Source organism: Cetorhinus maximus, chromosome 13, assembly GCF_964194155.1.
Source record: "Cetorhinus maximus chromosome 13, sCetMax3.hap1.1, whole genome shotgun sequence".
In the NCBI taxonomy this organism is placed as follows: domain Eukaryota; kingdom Metazoa; phylum Chordata; class Chondrichthyes; order Lamniformes; family Cetorhinidae; genus Cetorhinus; species Cetorhinus maximus.
Window position 1 is genome coordinate 5,275,902 of NC_135891.1, and position 25,193 is coordinate 5,301,094.

The 25,193-nt window shown below is 45.2% G+C and overlaps 1 protein-coding gene across 1 annotated transcript in view; it reads left to right on the plus strand.

Annotated features, from left to right (window-relative positions):
- LOC144689136 (double-strand-break repair protein rad21 homolog) overlaps window positions 1–25,193 on the plus strand; it is an 84,356-nt gene that overhangs the window by 43,706 nt on the left and 15,457 nt on the right. The window contains exons 9-12 of the mRNA XM_078556275.1: window positions 1,221–1,335; window positions 4,530–4,675; window positions 13,349–13,459; window positions 18,663–18,740. Of these exons, the coding sequence (XP_078412401.1) occupies window positions 1,221–1,335; window positions 4,530–4,675; window positions 13,349–13,459; window positions 18,663–18,740 (450 nt within the window). The remainder of the gene's footprint in view (window positions 1–1,220; window positions 1,336–4,529; window positions 4,676–13,348; window positions 13,460–18,662; window positions 18,741–25,193) is intronic.

Below are 25,193 nucleotides of genomic sequence, written 5' to 3' on the forward strand. Positions count from 1 at the left end.
AAAGATATCCTATCAGAGTGCCTCAAAAAGTATCTAAATGCTTTAGATTTATTAAGTAGCTGATTTGTTTTACAGAGAAATAAGGTGATGATTTAGCAAAAGAAAGCAACAAATAAAGTGGACCCAATTTATGCACTGTACCAGAAATTACTGTTAACCTGTTCGGAGAGAGAGTATTTAATGAAATGGGTGGCATTAGGGCAAAGAACATTGTTCCTGACAGAGACATCAACCTGTTTCTTCCTCCCCATGAGGTAGAAGCTTCATTTAGAATGCAAGAGTGGGTAGATTAGCATCACCCAACACCACAATGTCTGGAGCTCAGAAACATCAGTTGGAGGGAACACATACTCTTTGATTTTTCCAGAATATTGATCGGAGCTAGGTTGAACCTCTGCAGTGCAGGATGCTCATCAATCAGAGAATGAAGGTGTATCTAGCCTTCCGAAAACATACATCTGATGTTAGATGTCAGGACACCTAGATAGTCACTGCTGTGGCCAGTCTTTGTGTGAGTGTATTAGAGTATGCCACATTTATTCAGCTGTGTAACCCACAAAATGTATGCCAATTCTGTTTGGCTTTTCTGTGAAAATGAGTGTATGGAAAAGAGGGACAAAAAAGAACCTTTCCTTTCCTGCAAAAGCAGCTGTACTAATGGATTACCCTTACTTTCGCAATTGCCCCCCCCCCCCCCCCCCCCCCCCCCCCTTCAATTCCCTTTGCTGGTCAGACTTTGCCCATTTTCCACCAACCTAAAACAAGATTATCTAATGATTAACTCATTGCTGTTTGTGGGAGCTTGCTGTCTGCAAATTGCTTGCTGCATTTCCTGTATTGCAACAGTGATTGCATGTCAAAAATATTTAATTAGCTGTAAGTACTTTTGGGATGTCCTGAGGATATGAATGATGCTGTATAAATGCAAGATTTTTATTAAAGTTAGGAGATAGTCTCACAAAATTCATTGAAGCCAGCTCTCCTGCTGCTGCAGGCTTGCCTATATTGCAGGTGAATGCAGCCCTAATTTTGCTGCCATCGCAAATAAGGGCTATACACTTTTGGGTCAAGTGTGTCGGATGCCAGAATATGGGCAGGTTTTTTTTTTTGCATCCCATTCTTTAAACAGGAATGTGTGCAGTAATCAATATATACAATTCAACTTTTTACATACTTCTGATTATAAATTACTTTGTTTTTTAATTTACTTTATTCATCAGTTGTTCAGACATTGCCTTAGAAAAAATCTATCGGGGGAACAAAATGATCAGAATAACGCTGCGGAGAGAAGATCTGATATTGAACAAATGAGAAGCGAGGAACGCAATGTAATTGGTCAGTAATTGAAAATATTCTTTTATGACACATTTCAAATAGAGTTTTTTTATGTAATAGGCCATCATTTTAACTATAGATCCTCATCAGAATTGAAGGATCCATGCTGGAAATATTAGTTCATTTTTACTTTTACAGATACAGAAGGGACCTACTATGTATTTGCACCATTTCCTTTTACAGTTGACAATTTTCTTATCTTTTTATTGATAGACTAGATTGGGAATAAGGAAGATGTTTATTAAAAATATTCTGGAAGATTAAGCAATGAAATTCAATCATCACAAAATAAGTAAGAGTCCTGATTCAGCATTAACATTGCAGAGCCTCATTTATTGCAGGCGCAAGCCACGAATCAAATGCATGACCTTGTGTGCTTGATCTACAGTACAGCGGATTTTCTAATGTATGGTTTTGCTCAGCCAAATGAACCTGTACTTCAGGCAAATGGAAGTCCCATTTTAATGTTAGAATTATTGATATAAGTACGCTCATATTTACAAATTTTGGCAAATTCTGTTCCCAGTGGCACCTCGCCCACATAAAATTGATACACAACAGCTCCAGTCCTGACCCACTTTGACATAATTCTTAAAGTTTTGATTATTGGAGTTGGTGGTGAATGTTTCTTCTTGCCAGTGAGCATTTATTTTATGCACCTTACATTGTGCGGAGCTGTTTTTGACTGAACAATTCGGGATTTGTGCAGGAGTTTTCATTTTGCTATGCAATACTTTTCTGCAATCATTTAATTTGTAGCAACAAATAAAGTTGCAAGGATGGAAATCCCTTTGTTCCATTGTATTGCATGAATTTTATGAATAGAATGATGTCACGAGGGACTAAAATCTTCATATTACAGCAGTATTTTATTCATCAGTTGTTCAGATATTGCTTTGGAAAAACTTATGGAGCGAGTAGTTATGTTACTGAACTAGAAATCCAGAGTCCTGGACTAATGATCCAGGAATATGGCACCACAGCATCTGGGGAATTTAAATTCTCAAATACTGTGTCGAATTCTCAGAAGAGATAAAGGGCAGAATCTTCTGTTCGGCGTGTGGAGGCAGGCCCCGCACACCGACGCGTAAAATGACACGCGGTGATGTCGGGCGTGCATCCTGACATCACCGCGCGTTATTCCGACCTTCCATTTGGCGGGTGCACACCGGAGTTGGCTGCATGCCCGCCGAACTATCAAAAGCCTGTTAAGGCCATTAATAAACTAATTAAGCAATTTGACAGGGCTGCCCACCCAACCTTAAGGTTGGGGGGCAGGCGAAGAGCCCAGGTTTTTCACAAAACCTCATCCACGGGCGGGATGAGGTTTCATGAAGGGTTTATTAAATTAATAAATATTTATTAAACATTTGATAATCATGTCCCAGCTCATGTGATGCCGTCACACGAGGGGACATGTGTAAATGATTTTAAACTTTTTTTATTGTGAAGTTTCAAATTCAACTTAATCCCCCTGAAGCAACTCCATGCCTCGGAGATTTCAGTGCCCTTTCGCGCGCAGGCCCCGACTCTCCCTCCTTTCCCCGCCCCGCAGGTAGCGCTGAGCACTACTGGACGTGCGTCATGCAGGGCGGGCCTTAATTGCTCCATCCACATAAAATGGCGCTGCACAGCCGATTGCGGGCGACAATTGGCTCTGCGCCTGCCCACACCCACTCTCGACTGGCCCGCCTGATGGTGAGAAAATTCTCCCCAAAGTATTTATTTATAAATATTTATTTTGTGACTGTTGCATACATTTATGGGTTAATTCTGCCATCCCTCTACAAGGAAGCCCTACTTGCAGACAGAATAGGTTGGAGATAGCCCAATTCTTGTTATAGCCCAGTTCTCCAACTTATGTTTCTTGTGAGTATTATTGGCACAGAGTGCACAGTTTAGCACATTGACCTCTTAGGTGCTGGAGTTCTCATTACTATGCTTTCCCTTGGTAGCCCTATAAGGCTTGCTTAGTGACATTTTTTATTCCTTTGTTCTTTCATGGATATGGGCATTGCTGGCTAGGCCAGCATTTGTTGCCCACTCCTAATTGCCCATGAACTGAGTGTTAGGCCATTTCAGAGGGCAGTTAAGAGCCAACCACAGTGCTGTGAGCCTGGAGTCACATGTAGGCAAATTTCCTTCCCAAAAGGATATTATTGAATCAGGTGGGTTTTTACAACATTCGATGATAGTTGTTGTGGTCACCATTATCTAGACTAACTTTATATTCCAGTATATTCCTTGTCTGACAACCAATACCGGATGAGCAGTATCTTGCTGCAACTAAATATTGGGAAAACCAAAGCCATTGGATTTGGTCCTCACCTCAAACTCTTTTGCCTAGCCACCGTCTCTATCCCTCTCCCGGGTAGCTTCTGAGATGGAACCAGACTGTTTGCAATCTTGGTGACATTTGACCTCAAGATGAGCTTCCAACCAAATACCTGCACCAGCATTAAGATCACCGATTTCCATCTCCATAGCATTGCCCAATGCCATCACTGCCTCAGATCATTTGCTACTTAAATTCAATGAAAAACACCCACTTCTGTCCTCATGTGCATCCTTGATTTTAACTTCCCCACCATTGGCTTCAGTTGCCTAGTCTGAAATTTCCTCCCTAAATGTCTACACATATTTATCTCTTTATGACTTGGTGTCAAATTTAAAAAAAAACAACTTGCATCTGAAAAGCACCTTGGGACGATTTAATACTACTGATGCTACATAAATGCAAGTTTTTTTTGTTTTCTAAAGGACATTAGTCAGCTAGTTGGGTTTTTATGACAATCCAATCAATAACTTCATGGCCACCACTACAGATACCAGCTCATTATTCCAGATTTATTTTTTAACTAAATTCAAATCACAAACTGCAATGGTGGGATCATGAACTCATGCGTCAAGATTATTTGTCCAGGCCTCAGGATTACAAGTCCAATTACATAACCACTACACTACCATATCTGAGTCACACTGGTTTAACTAAATGTGACAACAGAAAATTAGATTTTTAGAGGAGAACTGCATGCAGATGTAAGATTTTTAATGTAATGGAAAATAGTTTACAAAATGTGAATATGGCCACTCCAAGCATATTTTGTTTTGAAGAGTTCTATTTCCTAATAATACTTTTACATGTTTCTTTTTCCTCACCCGCCCCCTCACAAACCTTTCCTGGTTTGGTAAAGATTTGCCCACTCTGGAGGAGCCTTGTAATCTGCAAGATTCTATAATAATTGAATCCAGAAGGAGCAGCATTGATCACAGACCAATGTCAATACAGAAAATAAGCAAAGAGCAGGACTGTCCATCTGAAAACGAGATCAATGGTTCTGTAAGTGTCTGTATTTGGAAGTTCTCCACTCCGAATTAGCAACAACATACTTCTTAAGAATGTTAGAGGTGCTTTTATTATTGCCTAGTAGGAAGCCTACTAATATTTATTGAAGAAACATCTGATTATTGTGGAAACATAAAAATATCAAAAGATAGGAGCTGAAGTATTCCTGCTAAGAAGTATTTATATTAGAGGTATTCAAGATCCTGAGGGGTATGGACAGGGTAAATAGTGAGAAACTGTTCCCACTCAAGGGAGCATCAAGAACTAGAGGGCACAGATTTAAAATAATTGACAAAAGGAGTAAAAGTGATATGAGGAATTTTTTTTTCACCCAGAGGGTGGTGTGAATCTGGAACGAAGTTCCCGAGAGGGTGGGGGAGGCAGATTTGATCAAGGTATTCAAAAGGAAATTGGATTGCTATTTGAAAAGAAATAATGTGCAAGGTTACAGGGATAAGGCAGGGGAGTAGAACCAGGTAGAATGCCCTTTCAGAGAACCAGTGCAGACTTGATGGGTCTAATGGCCTCCTTCTGCACTGTAAAGATCCTGATTCTGAGTAGGCCATTCAGCCGTTGCTCCGCCATTCAATAGGATCATGGCTTATCTAATCATGGCCTCAACTTCACCTTCCTGCCTGCACCCAATGCTTCCCCACCCCATAATCAATATGAGCTCTGCTAGTTGCATTTTGCCAACCCGAACAGGGCAGGGGCCTGAAAAAGACCCATTTATCCTTGCTCGGCTTCCTGTTAGCCAATCAATCCTTTATCCATGCTAATATGTTATCCTTACACCATGTTCTCTACTCTTGCGCGGTAATCTTTGATGTGCCACCTTATTAAATGCCTTTTGGAAATCCAAGTACACCACATCTACAGATTCCTATTTACCCTTGCTTATTACTTCCTGAAAAAAACTCTAATAAGTTAGTTAAACATGATTTCCCTTTCACAAAGCCATGTTGACTCTGCCTCATCACATTATGTGGCTCCTTAAGGGCCTCAGTTGACCTCTGGGCAGGAAGGCCACCCTCCACTCTTCCCACCCTAAACTTGATCAGGGGGAGGCAGGAAGGTGGCAGGGTACCCACACTACACCTCCCTGCCCAGTCAAATTGTCTGCATCCACCCCACCCCCCCCCACCCCGCCCCGGACTGCCGAATTCAGTCTGGGCGTTGGGGGGCAATAAATTCCAAATTTTGTGCCCTTCTCACATCTTGTTCTCCCACCTATCTTTGCATCATCAGCAAATTTGGCTAAAATACCCTTCATCCAAGTCATTTTTTTTTAATCGTGTCCACGGGCAGTCTATATATGGCCCAGCCAGAACTGGACACATTTTTGCGCCTTGTTGTTGAATTCAGCAAGATCTGCAACAGTGCAGGGTTCCTCTAGCGATAGGCATTGCAGGAGATGTTGCATAGTCTGTGGCTCAGTTCCACATTCACAAGTTGTCGGGCTGGTTGTATATCCTCATTTGCTTAGTGACATCTTTGAATGACCTACACCAGTCCTAAGTCTGTTAAGGCACTTCCAGGTTGCACAGTTGCAATTAGCTCCTGGGGGAAGGCTTTCATCCGGTAGAATTTCCATCGCTGGTGGAAAAAAAAAATCCAAGTCATTAATATAGATTGTAAATAGTTGAGGCCCCAGCACTGACTCCTACTCTTTGCTTCCTGTTATTTAATTCTATCCTCTATCCATGCTAATATGTTATCCCCAATACCTTGAACCCTTATTTTGACTAGTTACTTCTTATGTGACACATTATAGAATGTCTTTTGGAAATCCAAATGTGCTACATCTATTAGTTCCCCTAATCCACCCTACTTGTTACATCCTCAAAGAATTCTGAGGACAAAACAGTGACTGAGAGAGAACAAGTTGTGACACAAAGAAACATGTAGAAATAATGAAATTGTTTATAGAAGACTTGTTCAGTGGGCATTTTAATGCAGAAATCTGACCAAAAAAACAGCTTTTTAAGAACTGGGAAATTTGTTGGTGCTAATCCTGTTCTGCCTATCTTAGTTTGTTGAAAGTGCTGTGGAAGCCCGTAGGCCAGAATTTTCCGGCTGACGTGCGGGTGGCGGAGCCAGCTCGTCAGAGTTTATAATGCCGTGCGCTGATGTCAGCGCGCGGCATCGCAATATTTCAGTCGGCGGGCATGCTCAGCAGCGGGGCGTTCGCCCACCATTAATTGAAGGCTTCGTTAAGGCCCTTAACTTGCCAATTGTCTTGGATTTTGAGGGGCCCGTGCAAACTTCGGGTCAGCGCACGGGCCCAACAGGCAGGCAGGTAGGAGATTTTTTAAGAAAACTCATGCAGTGTCGGGATATGTGGACTCAGAGGGGTTGTTCATGTTTTCCATGAAGTTTTAATTGCTGAAAGTGTTTAAAAGTTGCCTGTGTGATTGTTAGCAGTTCTCATCGATTTCCAAGAGCTTCTTGTGTACCTTGAAACCAGTCTGCAGACAGTAATCTTTCTCGGGCCTGCAGCTTTCCGGAGGCCTCCATTAGCCTGGGGGTATGGATTCTGACCTTTCCACTGGAGGCAGCTCCCCTGAGGAGGAATGGAGGGATAGAATAAGGAGAAGGCCTGGACAGGACAATCTGCCTCCAGGGGAGCCACATTTGGGTGGCCAGGCGCAGGCACAAGGGCGCAGGGCCAAGAGGTAGTCCAAGGCGGAAGGGCTGCAGAAGACGCCGCTATCCTGCTGCTAGGGTATACAGGCGGCGAAGCAGCTACCTCAATATGACTGAGGTGCAGTGCCGAAGGAGGCTCCGACTCTCAAGGGAGACAGTCAACTATATCTGTCAGATGATTGGCCCTGAGATCTCCCCTAACTGTGTGGGTGGACACCCCGTGCTAGTGGCTCTGAAGCTCACAGTTGCCCTCCACTTCTATGCCTCTGGCTCCTTCCAGGGCTCGGTGGGTGATCTTTGTGGTGTCTCCCAATCAGCTGTCCACACTTGTGTCAAACAGGTTACAGACGCTCTGTTCAGACGGGTATCCACCTTCATCCACTTCCGCTGCGACCAGGCAAGTCAGGCACAGCGAACCAGAGGCTTCACGGCGTTTGCTGGCTTCCCCCGTGTCCAGGGTGCAATAGGCTGCACATGTGGCCATCAAGGCGCCAGTAGGTGAGCCCGGTGCCTTCATCAACAGGAAGGGATTCCACTCCATGAACGTGCAGATAGTGTGTGATCACAGGATGCAGATTCTACAAGTCTGTGGAAGGTACCCAGGCAGCTCCCACGATGCCTACATCCTCAGACACTCCCAGGTGCTGGGGCTCTTCAGTGCTCCAGCTCGGCTGGATGGTTGGCTGCTGGGCGACAAGGTCTATCCCCTGCGAAGGTGGCTCGTGACACCACTATGCCGTCCAAGAACAGAAGCTGAGCAGCGGTACAATAGGAGCCAGGACACAACAAGGGCTGTGGTGGAGAGAGCCATCGATCTTCTCAAGATGCACTTCCATTGCCTGGACCGCTCAGGGGGCGCACTCCAGTACCCCCCTCCAGATCGCGTCTCTCTGATAGTGGAAGTCTGCTGCGCCCTGCACAATCTTGCGCTGGAAAGGGGGGATGCAGTTGACAATGAAGACCTTGACGCCTTGGATGAGGCTGCACATGATGAACCCAGCAGTGCCTCAGGGGTTGAGAAAGCACAGGGCAATGATGAGGGGCAGAACGACGACCCGCATTTACACCAAGGAGACAGGGACACCTGGGATAATTTAATCCAAAGAACCTTCAACTAGCTCTACACATGGATCAGCAGGAACAGCATTGCCTGGCACATCCACACGTGGCACTTAGGTGCCACATCTTCCACCTGTTCAGCTGCAAATAAGGGCTTAGTACAGAAACATCAATGTCTACTCAAACACTCATGATAAATATGTGAATAAGAAAAATGCACCACAAACAAAAGACCCTCAGCCATGGTAACAAAGGTGGGCTTTATTGTGTCCAAAAGAAAAGCACACACCACTTCTTTGCGATAAGAAAAATATGGGTGCCTATTCTAAGGCCAACACAAAATCACCAGTGACATACCCGTGGGGTGCCTTATGCTTACGTTTTCGGGTGCTACGTCTACGTGCCGCCCCATCGCTCGGAGTGGCTTGAGGGACAGCCTACTGACTCTACTGTCCTATTGGCCTCGATGACCTTGGCAGGCGTCCTCCGGCTCGTGGAGCCGGTGATGGCCCCGCCTGGGAGGGTGTGGCCAGTTCCTGAACTGGCACCTCCCCAGTTGTCGCAGTGTCAACGGAAGAAACGTTGACTGGCAGAGGGGTGGAGGAGCTGCTGTCTTCATCTGGAGCGCCCTGAGAGGAGCTCGCAGCGACAACAGGCAGCTGCTGCACCAACATGAAGTCCCTTTCGACCTCCCACCGAGTGCCGATGCTTGGTGCCCACATCTCCCACATTGGGAATGACCACCCGTGGCCGGTACCGCTGTGAGGGCTTGCAGGTCAGAGCGTATCCCAATCATAAAACGTTCCATTCGATTGAAGCCCCTCTCTATGAAAGTCGCCAATCTCTCATTGAAGGAAGCCTGAACCTCTGCCCTGAGGGCCAAACCTTCACGTTCACTCTGCCTGGACTCCTCCATCGCAGAGAGCAACTGAAGCACACCCTCATGCAACCCTGCCAGATGCAAAAGCACTTCCTGCTGCCTGTCCTGCAGCTGCTGCATTGGGAACAACTCCAGAGGCACGTCATCAGTGCGGGACTCAGCATGTGCCTGGTCCCCTGCAGCCCTCCGGCTGCTGGCGCCATCGGCACTCTCTGCCCCTACCATCTCATCCAGCGATTGTGATGTGCCCTCTCCACTGTAACCTGGGACACTAGCCGATGGTAAAGTCCCCATCGAGGCGTGTGCGTCTGCACTGGTGCCTAGCTGGCTGAAATGATGTGCTGCAAGTTGCACATGTTGGCCCTCAGGTGTGGATGGGGGGTTGCGGTGTCGACGTGCGGATCGCTCTGGTGGTGATGCTGAAATTAACAACAAGGACAGTGCATCAGTTAGCGAGCATTCAGTTCAATCTTTCATCCCTTTCCCCCCCAGCCTCATAAGTTGCTCACCCTTCAAGACCCTAAGGAGAAGAACATTGGTGAGGTGGAAAAGAGTCAAGACAAGCCCCAAACATTAAATGCACATGCAGACAGGCTGGTCAGATGGCCTCAGGAATGCCACATGGCATGTTATGAACCATAGGAGTGGGGAGATTGCAGAGGTACCTGACCTGGATGCATTGTGGCCTGGATAGTTGCGGGGCTAAGGAAACATCGACAACAGTTGTGACTTTGCCGTCGATCACAGGAGATTGAGAGGTCACATTATTGGCCTTCATTCCGTAAGGAGGGGCATAGACCGGGTGGGCAGAAGGCAACATTTCCCCTTGGTGCGGGGATGAGTAACGTGGTGGCATTCATCTAAGTTGAGTGCCATGAGGTTCACAGCTGAGGTGCTGAGGACCTTTTGGACAAAGTAATGTGGGGCGCACTGGCTGAAAGGGTGCTGGAGGTCCCAGACCCCCTAAGATGAAATAAGTCTTTGGCTGTGCAGCAGCAATCCAATGGCATGTTAGACCATGGTGATAGTGGTCACAAATGGGATAAGGTGAATTTGGAAGGTGGTGGAGTCGCGATTCCTCAAGGGTACGAGGTTCCCTTCTGTATGACCCACACGTCTGACTGTATCAGTCTATGAATGAGCAGTGTTTCAGCATTAATGATTGCAGCAACTATCAGTGGCTTGGATGGTGGGCAGACAGAGTGGATGGGACTGTGGACCTGAAATACCTGGCCGCTGGACCCCAGCCTTGCCGCCCCCGGCCGCCCTGGCCTCCTGACTCCTGCTCAGCTCCGTGGCCTGCTCTTCAAAGGGCATGAGGCGCTGCAGGAGGGCGCGCCCACCTCCAGTCCTCTGCGCTCCCAGGCATTGTGGTGACTTTTTGCCTGCAAAACAGAGAAGAGGATTTATTGGGGCTGTTCGCTCATGTACTCTACACGCGCACGCCAACCATAGTGGCCCATCTGAGGCCTCCAGCGGCTCCTGTCCACACTACTGGTGATCAGTCCCCAGAAGATAGTACGGCCGGTTCCAACCCCCTCCTCCAAAAGCCACCTTGGATACAGTCAGCGTCCATCACTTTGAATAGCACATGGGTCTTAGCACCCTTGGCAAGGAGGCGCATCTAGGTGCGGCGCTGATGCCAGCAGATGGCACTTGCCCAAAACACCTTGAGGCACCCCTTGCACTATCTCATTACCATCAATATGACATGTGTTGGAGTTCTGAGTCTGTGTCTTGCGGCCTCCCCTGCAGGTTGCCCCCAGACTATTCAAATGCCACAAACACCAACATATGCTGTGGGGAGAACCCTTCTTCTCCTCAACCACTAAGGCTGATGTAAGCATGGTCAATTCCCATTGGCCCAGCGTGTGACCGATGCCTATGCAGTAATGACAGCAAGACATGGTCGGGGGGCTCAAAGGCTAAGGCTGCCTTCTGGGTCAAATAGCCAATACAGACATGGTACTCACCCGGAGCGCAGCAAATCATTGAATCTTTTCCTGCACTGGGTGCCAGTGCGCCGCACATCTTCATGGGCGCTTACAGCGTCACCCACCTCCTCCCACGACTGACTGATGACATGGGGGGCCCTCCTCCTCCCATCCTCCGGATACAGAACGTGCCAACGGATAAACACCTCTTGCAGGAGGACAGCAAGGCATGCATCTGAAAATCGGGGGGCACAATGGCCCCCCGCTGGCCTCTCCTGCAGCCTGCCCCCCCTCCTTCTCCTCCTCCTCCTCCTCCTCCTCTGCCCTCAATCCAGCACGTCCTTCTCTATGAGTGGCCATGGTGCACAGCCTCAAGCAAGCTGCCTGGCCACTCTTTTTAGAGGCTGCCGGTTCCCCATTGGAATTGGCAGTCTGAGGCTGCCCGCCCCCGCGACTATTTTCCCGTTCTCCACGGGAGTCGCTTACCCGCTGGGCAGGCCTTAATTGGCCCGCCCACGGAAAATGGCGACGCGGCCTGTTTCTCCAGCGGCAATCAGCCACCCGCCCGACCAACAAACGGAAAATTCTGCCCATAGTATAAATTTATTTCTGCCACACTTGCAGAAAGTTAACACTAGAGGACCAATAGCAATCCAGGAATTTCCTGCCACTTGTCTTGCAGCAAGATTACTTATGTAGGCTTAGTTCCTCCGGTCCCATGCAGGACATTGGGCAGAAAAACGCCAGACCCTGTCCATTGTAATCCCTTTTGCTCCAGGTGAGTTTTTGTATAAGATTCTCCTGGTTGTCTATCATTACTTCGACAGCGAGCTGGAGCAACTCCACAATATGGTGTTTACAATGATGTTATGGCAGACAAGCAGGAGAATCCCACATTCATCCCAAGGCAGGATTTTCCCGTAGGCGAGCAGGGGCAGGGCCTGCTCACCGACGCGTAAAATGACGCATGGTGACATCGGGCGGAACTCCCGACGTCACCACGCACCATTTAAATTTTCCGGTAGGTGGGGGCGCAGCAAGATCAGCTGCACACCCGCCGACCTGTCACTGGCCAATTGAAGCCATTGACAGAGTAATTAAACTAATTAGTGGACCTGCCCGTCCAACCTTAAGGTTGGCAGGCAGGCCAGGAGCCCCGCAGGGAATTAGAAATTAATTGGCCCGCCCACGTAAAATGGGGCACTGATCAGAAGCGCGCCTGTGGACGCCCACCCTTCAACTTCGCCCCCAATGGGGGGAAAATCCTGCCCCAAGAGTTTTAACCACGTAAGAACATTTCCTCTGTGCCATATATGTATAAAAACAAAGATTCTTTTAAATTGTACTAATATTGATAAATTGGGTCTGTGATTTTGTTACACGTTAAGCAGTCTTCCCTTTATGCTCTTCCAAACTCCTTAAGAAGTACCATTGCAAACACAAAGATCTGAACTCATTTCACACCTAAACCTTGTCAATGAGTGGTTCCCTACTCAGTCCCAGATGCCATCAAGAGGTTTCTCTTTTTTTAATTCACTTATCCTTAGGATGTCGGTGATGCTGGCAATTGTCCATCTCCACGTACCTTGAAAAGGTGATGGTGAAGGTGTTTTGAGACTGAAATGTTTAGCATTGATCCAGCACAGATTAGCATTCAGTTGGTTGTAGATTTTTCAATCTCAGGGTGCTTTCTGATGAGTACCCAGAATCGAAAAGATATGAGTAATACTGGATCCTGTGCAGCCGTCTACAGATAGGCTTTCAGTTAAGGATTACCTTCCTGACAACTCTATGACCTAAATGACACTTTTTCAGCATACTGCAAGAGGTTAGCCTCCATTTAACTTCTGCAAAGCAAGTTTTTTTTTAAGTAGGTGATACAACAACCAACTGCAGAATGCTGTGCTAAATTGTGGTGGACTGTAGAAATGCCTCTGCAAAACCCAACACAGTGAGCTCCAGTCTCAAACCTAACCTAATTTGTGTTTACAATGGAGAGGTTACAGGCATGGTATGGGGAGATTATGAGAAGTGAAATGGTAGGAGGTGGGAGGAAAGAGAAGATTTCGTAATGTTAATGACCCTGCACAAGAGAATGTATTGGTAATAGGTACAGTTACAAATGTTTTTTGTGTTAATTTTAAATAGGTAAGATCTGATGTCGACTTAATACCAGTGGAGCTTCCTCTTGAGAACTCTTTAGTCATTCATCTTTCTACTAGAGAAGAGAAAGACAGTCAGCAAAATAAAGTTGCGGAGGTGAGTAAAATGCAAATGCTTGGTGCAGTGTAGACTGAAATGAAAAACTAAGGCTAAACAGAGAGCTGTGAAAGCAATAAATGCACTTTATGATTAGATCTTTCTTGTAAAAAGCAGCTCATGTCCATCTCATCTAACAGTTGTTTGACACATTCATCGGGGTATCAGGTCGGAGATCAATGGATGTCATATACTTGAATATTTAGAAGACATTTCGAGCTAAAAATGAATTGCATGCAAGGGAAGGCAAGCACATTGTGTGGACAGGAAATTGGTTGGGAGTTAAGAGGAACAGAGCTGGTATCAAAGGGATATTTTTGATTGGTGAGTAATAACTAGTGGCATCCTCCAGGTATTGACACTGGAACTACATCTTTCCAGTCTGCATATAAATCAGGGTGGGGAACTTTTTTTTTATCAAGGGCCACTCACATATAGGGCAGAATTTTGCCTGGGGCAGTTGGGAAACCAGCCGCCGCCCGCGATCAGGGCCGGTCCGCAATTTGACGCTGGCAGACCAATTAAGGTCTGCCCAGCGTGAACCGCGAGCAGCAGCACTGCCTGTGTGTGGGGAGGTGAGGAGGGCAAGGATGCAAGAACGAACATCGTGCAGAGAGCTGCCTCAGGGACATGAAGCGTTTTTTTTTTAAAAAAAGGTTTTTAAAAATTCATTCACGGGATGTGGGCTTCGCTGGCAGGGCCAGCATTTATTGCCCATCCCTAATTGCCCTTGAGAAGGTGGTGGTGAGCTGCCTTCTTGAACCGCTGCAGTCCATGTGGCATAGGTACACCCACAGTGCTGTTAGGAAGATATTTCCAGGATTTTGACCCAGTGACAGTGAAGGAACAGCAATATGTTTCGAAGTCAGGATGGTGAGTGACTTGGAGGGGAACTTCCAGGTGCTGGTGTTCCCATCTATCTGCTGTTCTTGTCCTTCTAGGTGGTAGTGGTCATGGCTTTGGAAGGTGCTGTCTAAGGAGTCTTGGTGAATTCCTGCAGTGCATCTTGTAGGTGGTACACACTGCTGCTACTGTGTGTCGTGGTGGAGGGAGTGAATGTTTGTAGATGTGGTGCCAATCAAGCAGACTGCTTTATCCTGGACGGTGTCAAGCTTCTTCAGTGTTGTGGGCGCTGCACTCATCCAGGCAAGTGGGGAGTATGCCATCACACCCCTGACTTGTGCCTTGTAGTTGGTGGACAGACTTTGGGGAGTCAGCAGGTGAGTTACTCGTCACACGATTCCTAGCCTCTGACCTGCTCTTGTAGCCACATTATTTATAGGGCTAGTCCAGTTCAGTTTCTGGTCAATGGTAATCCCCAGGATGTTGATAGTAGCGGGGGGGATTCAGTGATGGTAATGCCATTGAACATCAGAAGGTGATGGTTGGATTTTCTCTTGTTGGAGATGATCATTGCCTGACACATGTGCGAAGGTTACTTGTCACTTGTCAGCCCAAGCCTGGATATTGTCCAGGTCTTGCTGCATTTGGACATGGACTGCTTCAGTGTCTGAGGAGTCGCAAATGGTGCTGAACATTGTGTAATCGTCAGCGAACATCCCCACTTCTGACCTTATGATGGAAGGAAGGTCATTGACGAAGCAGCTGAAGATGGTTGGGGCCGAGGACACTACCCTGAGGAACTCCTGCGGTGATGTCCTGGAGCTGAAATGACTGCCCTCAGCAACCACAACCATCTTCCTTTGTGCTAGGTATGACTCCAACCAGCGGATAGTTTTCCCCCTGATTCCCATTGACTCCAGTTTTGCCAGGGCTCCTTGATGCCACACTCTGTCAAATGCAGCCTTGATGTTAAGGGCAGTCACTCTCAGCTCATCTCAGGAGTTCAGCTCTTTTGACCATCTTTGAAGCAAGGCTGTAATGACGTCAGGAGCTGAGTGGCCCTGACGGAACCCAAGCTGGGCATCAGTGAGCTAGTTATTGCTAAGCAAGTGCCACTTGATAGCACTGTTGATGACCCCTTCCATTACTTTACTGATGATCAAGGGTAGACTGATGGGGCAGTAATTGGCCGGTTGTATTTGTCCTGCTTTTTGTGTACAGGACATACTTGGGCAATTTTCCGCATAGCCGGGTAGGTGGCAGTGTTGTAGCTGTACTGGAACAGCTTGGCTAGGGGCGCGGCAAATTCTGGAGCACAAATCTTCAGTACTATTGTCAGGGCCCATAGTCTTTGTAGTGATAAAATAAAATGTAATAAATCATGTCCCCTCATGTGACTCTGTCACATGAGCAGAGATGGAACATGTTATTAATTCAATTTTAAAACTTGTATTTTAGTTTTATTTGCTTTTGGAAACCTAACTCGGTTTCCAAAAAAAATGCAAAGGCCACTTAGCTTTTTTGCCTGCCCACCAACCATAAGATTGGATGGGCAGCGAAAAATTTAAGTTAATCGATCCTTTAATGGCCTAAACAGGCCTCTTAACTGTTGGTGGGCGCGCTGTCGACTTCAATGCGTGCCCACCAACCGAACTATCGTGCAACGGTGCCTTGACGTTGGCATACTCAGCCAACGTCAATGCACGACATTTTATGTTCAAGCTGGTCAGGCACACGTGCGCCCACCCGCTGAGCTAAAAAGTTTGCCCATAGACAAAATCAGTGGCTGGCCACACATACATAAAAACCAACTTAATTGTTTTTTTGAGTGAATACAGAAACATTCAACTCGCCCACTACTTTAAAGCGATGGCTGAATTTGCTTTTCCTTAATGAGTAGCACAGCTTCTGTCTTTCAAGCACAGCACTCCTGAATTCTGCTCAACTTTTTGCTTGCTTTTCATTCTTTCTCCGTCTCTCTCCCTCTCCCCTTTACCACTTTGTCTGTGTGTGTCTCTCTCTCTCTCTCCTTTCCAACTCTCTCTCCCTCTCCTTTCTCACTTTCTCACCCCCAAACCAGTCCAGGGCAGTGACTTAACAGCCCAAGGCCCTGGCGAACTCCCAGTCTGCACCTGGGCCCGCAGCCTTGGCTTCTTCCTCAGGGGCTGAGCCCCTGTCCTGGGACACCAGTGGAGCCGGGAGGGGGAGGGGGCGTGAGCCGCCAATAGAGTTCGATGTCCTGCTGCCCTTCTCCCCTGCCCCGGGTTACTCACTATAAAGTTTATAGTGTAGAACATCTAATTTCTGTGCTGTCCCAACAAGTTCCTCTATCCTGGAAAAGGGTTGTATCTCTGTTGTCAGATCCATCTGGGAAATGAAGTTAACAAAACAAAAACAGAATTACCTGGAAAAACTCAGCAAGTCTGGCAGCATCGGCGGAGAAGAAATCAGTTAACGTTGATGATTTCTTCTCCGCCGATGCTGCCAGACTTGCTGAGTTTTTCCAGGTAATTCTGTTTTTGTTTTGTTTTGGATTTCCAGCATCCACAGTAGCTTTTAGCTTTTTGTTTTTATCTTTGGGAAATGAAGTCTGAGTTGAGACCTGAGCATTTAGTACACTGACTGTCCCATTGAAAAGTAGATAACATAATAGGAAGCTTTTAGAAGTGGATAAAGAATACTAAAGTACTTGTTTACCTTCTTTCTGTTCCATGGTATAAAAGTAATTTATCTTGTCCTCCTTTATTATTCACTTCCCCTGCAGCACACATCATTCTGATCATGGTTGATCTGGAGATCTGTTTTCCAGATCTTTCCTATTAAGGCTCTTGAGTTGGCCACTGACTGTGGCGGTCCGGGTTACTCACACTTCACCACCCGATTGGCAGCTTCCTGTCCCTGCCCTGCACTCCTGCTCCTGGATCTCTCCCCATAGCCTGGGCCGCTGGTGACTGCAGCCGAGGCTCAGGCATGCAGCTTATGGCAGCAGCTAGCCCAAAGTGCAGCACACGGCGAGGAGGAGGGATGAGGCTGGATTTTGAAATCTCCCCGCGGGCCGGATGCAGCCCCTGGGCCAGGGGTTCCCCACCCCTGATATAAATAATTTGGGAAAGTAAAGGATTTCAAAATTTGTGGATTATATTAAGCTTAGCGATAAAAGGGCAAATTCAGCAAGGCTGTGCTTCTAATGGCACAGATATGATGGGCCAAATGACCTGGCACTAGGATAGAGTAGACTGAATGACCAGAAAATCAAGAAGGCAGTGAATCAAGTGTGCTGACCTTCATTCCCAAGCCTAAGTTCCCCTCCAATTCACACACTATGATGACTTAAAACTATATCGCTGTTCCTTCATTGTTGCTGGGTCAGAATTGTGGAATTCCCCACCTGTGGGTGTACCCACACTGTAGGCAGCTCACCACCACCCTCTCAAGGGCAATATCTTACATGGTCACTTTTACTGGTAAACTAGTATCATCTTTTTACTTCTGGTTTGTCCACTGACTTCAGATTCACAATTGAACTCATGCCTGAATTTTTGGCTTGGCGAGTGGGGGCAGGGCCTGCTCACCAAGGCGTAAAATGACATGCGGTGACATCGGGCATGCGTCCCGACGTCACCGCACGTCATTTAGATTTTCAGTTTGGCGGGCACGCAGCTGACTCGGCAGTTCGCCTGCCGAACTGTCAAAGGCCTATTAAGACCATTTAAATATCAATTAAACTAATAAACTGAGCTGCCGTCCAACCTTAAAGTTGGCGGGCAGGCGAAGAGCCCAGGCGGCCTTCGCATTTTTCATGGAACCTCATCCACGGACGGGATGAGGTTTCATGAAGGGTTTATAAATTTAATAAATTTTTTCATTAATGTTCATTGACATGTCCCAGCTCATGTGACACTGTCACATGAGGGAACATGTCTTAAAATTTTTTCTTTTCTTTATTAAAACGTTTGGAACTTAAACTGATCTCCCTGAGTCAGCTCTGTGCCTCAGGGAAGTTTCTGCACTCTTTCACACGCATGCGTGAAAGAGCACAGGCCCCAACTCAGGGAACCACCCCCCGCCCCCCCCTGCCCGCACAGGGAGCGCTTAGCACTTCTGGGCGCACAGCATGCTGGGTGGGCCTTAATTGACCTGCCCACCTAAAATGGCAGCGCGGACCCGATCAGCTGCACAACCCTCCCAACGGGGAGAGAATTCTCCCCATGATCTCTGGATTATTAGCTCAAGCCTTTGAATTATTAGTCCAGAAACATAACCGCAACACTACAATTCACTAAGACAAATACAGTAGATGGATGTTTTAAAGTGAGAACTGTTAAAATTTTAATCTTCACTCTGGTTTATTGCATTGAAGCAAAGTGGAGCAGGAAATCAGGATTACGATGAGACACATTGCAACAGAAGATCACAGCACCTTTGGCACAGCCTACAGGTAATCATCTTCATAGTACTTTCTTATGTTTACAGCCGAAGCTAACTATCTATTCATACACATGATTATATAAAAATGATTCTGTTTGTGATAACTATTTTGTGGCACTAATGATTAACACTGGGGTTGGGGCAGCATGGGAGGAGTTGGAAAATTGGATAAAGGCTTACCAGTGCAAATTGGGTGCAGGGAACAATACTGTGGAACAGGTAGGTTTGAGTACATTCTCATTGCTTCCTCCGAGTGGTGTTTAACATCGAGTTTGACCTGATGCCATGAGACTTCATGGGGTCCAGAGTCAATGTTGAGAACACCCAGGGCAAATGCTTCCTGACTGTGAACCACTGTCCCAAAACCTCTGGTGGGTCTGTTGGTGTAACAGCACATACCCTGGGAAGGTGATGGTGGTATTTTGGACATTGTCTGTAAGGTATGATTCCGTGATTATGACTATGTTCGGCTGTTGCTTGACTAGTCTATGAGGCAGCTCTCCCAAATTTGGTACAAGCCATAAGATGTTAGTAAGGAGGACTTTACAGGGTCGACGAGGCTGGGTTATGCTGCTGTTGTTTCCAATTCCTAGGTCAATGCCAGGTGGTCCGTCCCGTTTCATTGCTTTTTGGAGACTTCGTAGTTAAACTCATTGGAGTTTAGAAGAATGAGAACTGATATTATTAAAATATATAAGATTCTGAGGCGGCTTGACAGGATAGATGCCGAGAGGGTGTTTCCCCTCGTGGGGAATCTAGAACAAGGAGCACAGTTTCAGAATAAGGGGTCTCCCATTTAAGAAGGAAATAAGCAGAAACTTCTTCTCTCAGAGGGTCATCAATCTTTGGAATTCTCTAGCCCATAGAACAGCAGAGGCTGGGTAATTGAATATATTCCATACTGAGTTAGACAGGCTCAGAAGGGAGTCAAAAGTTAGAGGGGAGCAGGTTTTTTTAAAATTTCATTTGTTGGATGTGGGCATCGCTGGCTAAGACAGCATTTACTGCCATCCTAATTGCCCTTGTTCAGAGGGTATTTTTAAGAGTCAACCACATTTGAAGGTGAAGGTAGGAAAGAGAAGTTAAAGTCATAACCAGATCAACTGTGATCTTATTGAATGGCAGAGGAGGCTAGAGGGGCTGAATGGCTCCTGCTCCTATAATCCTATGTAACTCCAGCAGCATCAGGTATAAATCAGCCCCATTGCAAGATGTTAATCAACCCTGTCGAAATTCATGCTGCAGCTGCTACTGAGAAACCATGTGCTGCTTCCTCCACTCTCTCTGGCCATGGGTACAACAGCAGAGGTGTCGTGTCAATGATTCCCAGCACTAAGGCTGAGAGAAGAAAATCTGACAGATGTCTGTGACCCATTAAGTGTCAGCCATGTCTCAATCGGCAACACTCTGATTCAGAAGGTTGTGGGTTCAAGTCCCACTCCAGGGTCTTGAGCAAAATATCTGGGCTGATACTTCAGTGTAATAATGATGGAGTTCTATATTGTGAGAAATGCCGTCTTCCAAATGAAAGATTCATATGAGGCTGTGTCTGCCGTGTCAAGTGGAAATAGATGATTCCTTGGTACACTTTTGAAGAAGAGCAGGGGATTTCTGTTGTTCTGGTCATTATTCTCCCCTTAACTAACATCACTAAAGCAGATGACCTGGTCATTATCATATTGCTGTTTGTGGAATTTTGATGTGTGCAAATTGGCTGTCATGTTTCCTACATGACAGCAGTGACTCCAAAAGCACTTCATTGGCAGCAAAGTGCTTTGTGACATCCTGAGGTAGTGAAAGATGCTACATAATTGTAACTGTCTAATTAGCAGTTCGAAAACAACAACTATGGTTGCTGTCAGATTAAGTTTATAAAGTGCCCAGGAGAACTGAACAAATTATCACCAGTTTTGAGAGTTATACTCAAAGCAGTATGAATAGAGTCGACTTTGTAAGGATGGAACAATGACAGTATATCTTTGGTGTAGGGATACAATAGTGTAGTGGTTATGTTACTGATAGCCTGGGCTAATAATCCTGTAGAATGCAAGTTCAGATCCTACTTTGTAGTTTAATAATTATAATTCAGTTTTAAAGAGCTGGTTTTGAAGCTGTGGATTGTCATTAAGAACTTAACTGGTTCACTATTCACTATAGAGAAGCAGTGGCAGACATTTAAGGGGATACTTCAGAGTATTCAGAATAAGTACATTCCTATTGTAAAGAAAAATTCTAAGGGGAAGACCCACCATCAGTGGTTAACTAAAGAAGCTGAGGAAAGCATCAAACTTAAGGAAAAAGCATACAACTCCGCAAAGATGAGTGGCAGAACAGACGACGGGACAGAATATAAAAAATGGCAGAGAGTGACTAAAAGGTTAATCAGGAAAAAGAAATAGAGTATGAGAGGAAGCTAGCTAGAAATGTAAAAATGGACAATAAGAGTTTCTACAGGTATTTAAAAAGGAAAAGATTAAGTACAGTGAGTGCTGACCCTCTCGAGGGTGACAGTGAGGAGTTAATAGATAATAAGGAAATGGTGGAAGAAATGAACAAATATTTTGCTTCTGTGTTCTCTATAGAGGATACTGAAAACTTTCCAGTAATAGCTGCAAATCAGGAGATGAACGGGAGAAAAGAAATTGGTGAAATTGAAATCACTAAGGAAATGGTCCTGAGCAAATTGATGGAGCTGCGGGCTGGCAAGTCTCTGGATCCCGATGGACTACATCCTCTAGGGTCTTAAAAAAGGTGGCTAATGAGTTAGTCAATGCACTGGTGTTAATTTTCCAAAATTCGCTAGATTCTGGAAAGGTTCCATCAGATTGGAAAGTAGCAAATATAACCCCTCTATTCAAGAAGGGAGGGAGGCAGAAAACAGGAAACTATAGGCCAGTTAACTTGACATCTGTTGTGGGGAAGTTACTAGAATTGATCATTAAGGAGGTTATAGCTGTGCACTTAGAAGTGCTCAAGGCAATTGGGAAGAGTCAGCATGGTTTTGTGAAAGGAAAATCATGTTTAACCAATTTATTGGAGTTTTTTGAAGGAGTAATATGCACAGTGGATAAAGGGGAGCCTGTAGACGTACTGTACTTGGATTTCCAGATGGCATTTGATAAGGTGCCATGTCAAAGGTTATTACGGAAAATAAAAGCGCATGGTGTAGGGGGTAACATATTAGCATGGATAGAAGATTGCCTGGCTGGCAGAAAGCAGAGAGTATACATTAATGGGTCGTTTTCGGATTGGCAGGATGTGAGGAGTAGAATCCCACAGGGGTCTGTACTGGGGCCTCAACTTTTTACGATTTACATCAATGGCTTAGATGAGGGGAGTGAAGACATGGTAGCTAAATTTGCAGATGACACAAAGGTAGGAAATTATGTTGTGAAGAGGACACGAGGAGGTTGCAGATGGATATAGATAGGTTGAGTGAGTGGGCAAAGATCTGGCAAATGGAATTCAATGTGAGAAAATGTGAAGTTTTTCACTTTGGCAGGAAGAACAAAAATGCAAAGTATTACTTAAATGGAGAATGGCTGCATAATTCTGAGGTGCAGAGGGACCTCGGTGTTTTAGTACATGAGTCACAAAAAGTTAGCTTGGAGATGCAGTAAGTAATTCAGAAGGCTAATGGAATGCTATCCTTTATTACGAGAGGGATTAGACATAAAAGTAAGGATGTTATGCTTCAGTTATACAGGGCATAGGTAAGACTGCACCTCGAATACTGTGTGCAGTTTTGGTCTCCTTATTTAAGGAAGGATGTAAATGCGTTGGAGGCGGTTCAAAGGAGGTTTACTAGATTGATACCTGGAATGAGTGGGTTGTCTTATGAGGTAAGATTGGACAGACTGGGCTTGTTTCCACTGGACTTCAGAGGAGTGAGGGATGATTTGATTGAAGTATACAAGATCCTGAACAGCCTTGACAAGGTGGAAGCCGAAAGGATGTTTCCTCTTGTGGGTGAGTCCAGAATTAGGGGGCACTGTTTAAAATTAGGGGTCGCCCTTTTAGTACAGAGATGAGGGGAAATTTTTTCTCTGAGGGTTGTGTGACTTTGGAACTCGCTGCCCCAGAAGGTGGTGGGTGTGGGGTCATTGAATATTTTTAAGACAGAGGTAGCTAGATTCTTGTTAGACAAGGGAATCAAAGGTTATCGCGGTTCGATGGGAATGTGGAAATCGAAACTCAGGAAGATCAGCCATGATTTTATTGAATGGCAGAGCAGGCTCAAGGGGCTGAATGGTCTACACCTGTTCCTGTTTCTTATGTTATGTTCTTATGTTTAAGAAATCTCCCATCCCTCCCAATCTGGGCTATACATAATTCCAGTCCCACACCATTATAGTTGAGTCTTAATTTCTCTCTGAAGTGGCCTAGCAAACCACTCCATTCAGGAAAACTATGAATCGGTAATGAATGACATCTTTGTTAGTAATGCACAAATCCCATGAATTAATCAAAGTTAAAAGTCATTGGATAGGTTATCTTTAGACTGTTTAGGTTTTACACTGATTATAACATGCTGAGATCTGGGCATTTTTTAAACTTAGCAGAGTTATTTTGAGAAAACGGGCACAAAACTGACTTGCGGCTATGAAAGTTTGATTGCAAGCCAGGCAATATAAGTAAGAAATAAAAACAAAAAATGCTGAAAATACTCAGCAGATCTGGCAGGAACTGTAGAGAAAGAAATAGTTAATGTTTTGGGACCCTCTCAGACCCTGAAAAGTTAACTCTGCTTTCTCCACAGATGCTGCCAGACCTGCTGAATATTTCCGACATTTTCTGTTTTTATCTCAGATCTCCAGCATTCGTGGTACTTTTCTCTTGTATTGGTACAAGTAAGATTTGGCCTGACTTGAAGCAATTCTGTAAAAGTGCACCTTAAAAATGTCACGGTGCAGATTTATTTCTGAAAGTGTTTTTTAAGAGTCAGCTGAGCCAGCCATTGCATGATAGATTATTTTCCCTACATAACAGCAATCTACAAGTCGTCTCTGCATCCTCCCTGTGGTGAAACTACACCTGTTTCTTCTTAAAATGTATTCTTTTCCATGATCTCAGAACTATGGAGCTAGTTATCTCCCTCAATATTTCCTTCCTTATACAACCTTCAGACTTTTAAAATCCAGACCTAATTGTTACTTATTGTTTTATTTCATCTCTACTGCTATCTTCAATCCTGCATCCTGGGCTATTTTCCTTCGATTAGGTTTCTCAGTCTATCAAAAAATATATTGGACTTTTGCAATCTGACAATTAAGGGTGGAATCATAATTCTTAAATGTATCTTTCCACAAGGTAAGCAAGAACATGAAATAAATTAATTTATTAGTATAATATAAAGCTGCAGGATGTCATTTGCTAGCAAATTCCTGACAAACTACATTCTACATAAAAATTAGATATTCCTTTTTGGAATTACTTTATCCAATGTTACCAGTACAGTGACTTTGAGTGCACTTGTACACTTGTATATTGCTGATAAGGGAGGCATATTGCCGATGCTTTTCATCTTGCACTCATCAGGACAAACCTAAGAATGCCAAATTTCATACAATCACAACAATTTATATTACAGGAGGAAAGGGTGCTAATTGATTGGCAAGTCATCTCTGATTGGGCGAGGCATTGCCATGGCGAAAGCAACAAGGAAACTATAGGCTCCCCAAGCTCCTGGGTAATTCAAAAAAGGTGCAAGGCTTAAACATATTCATTTTGTTTGCAGAGCACAGGTTCCTTCAAATGAACGTATGTCCCTTCTAGCAGGCGTAAATGAGCCATGTTATCAGCTCGACTGATTACCTTAAATTGGTTGTTAGTGTAGCTATTAGCGCACTCATAATTGTTGAGCAAGTGCTGCCCTATCGCAGAATCACATCTAACAGTAGACATTTTGTTTTGGGTTTTGCAAGGTTTGAGTAAGGTCTCTACTCTGCCTATTATGAGCAACCAGTTGGCTTGATGTCTGTCATGGTGAAGGTGTTAAAGTTGATCATTAAAGAGGTTATAGCTGAGCACTTAGAAAATTACAAGATAATTGGGAAGTGTCAGCATGGTTTTGTGAAAGGGAAATCATGTTTAACCAATTTATTGGAGTTCTTTGATGGAGTAACATGTGCTGTGGAAAAAGGGGAGCCTGTAGACGTACTGTACTTGGATTTCCAGGAGGCATTTGATAAGGTTCCACATCAAAGGTTACTGCAGAAAATAAAAGCTCATGGAGGTAACATATTAGCCTGGATAGAAGATTGGCTGGCTGGCAAAAAACAGAGAATATGCATAAATGGGTCTTTTTCTGATTGGCAGGATGTGACGAGTGGAGTCCCACAGGGGTCTGTGCTGGGGCCTCAACTTTTCCAATTTATATCAATGACTTGCTAAATTTGCAGACAACACAAATATAAGTTGGAAAGTTAGTTGTGAATAAGACATAATGGGGAGAATTTTCTCC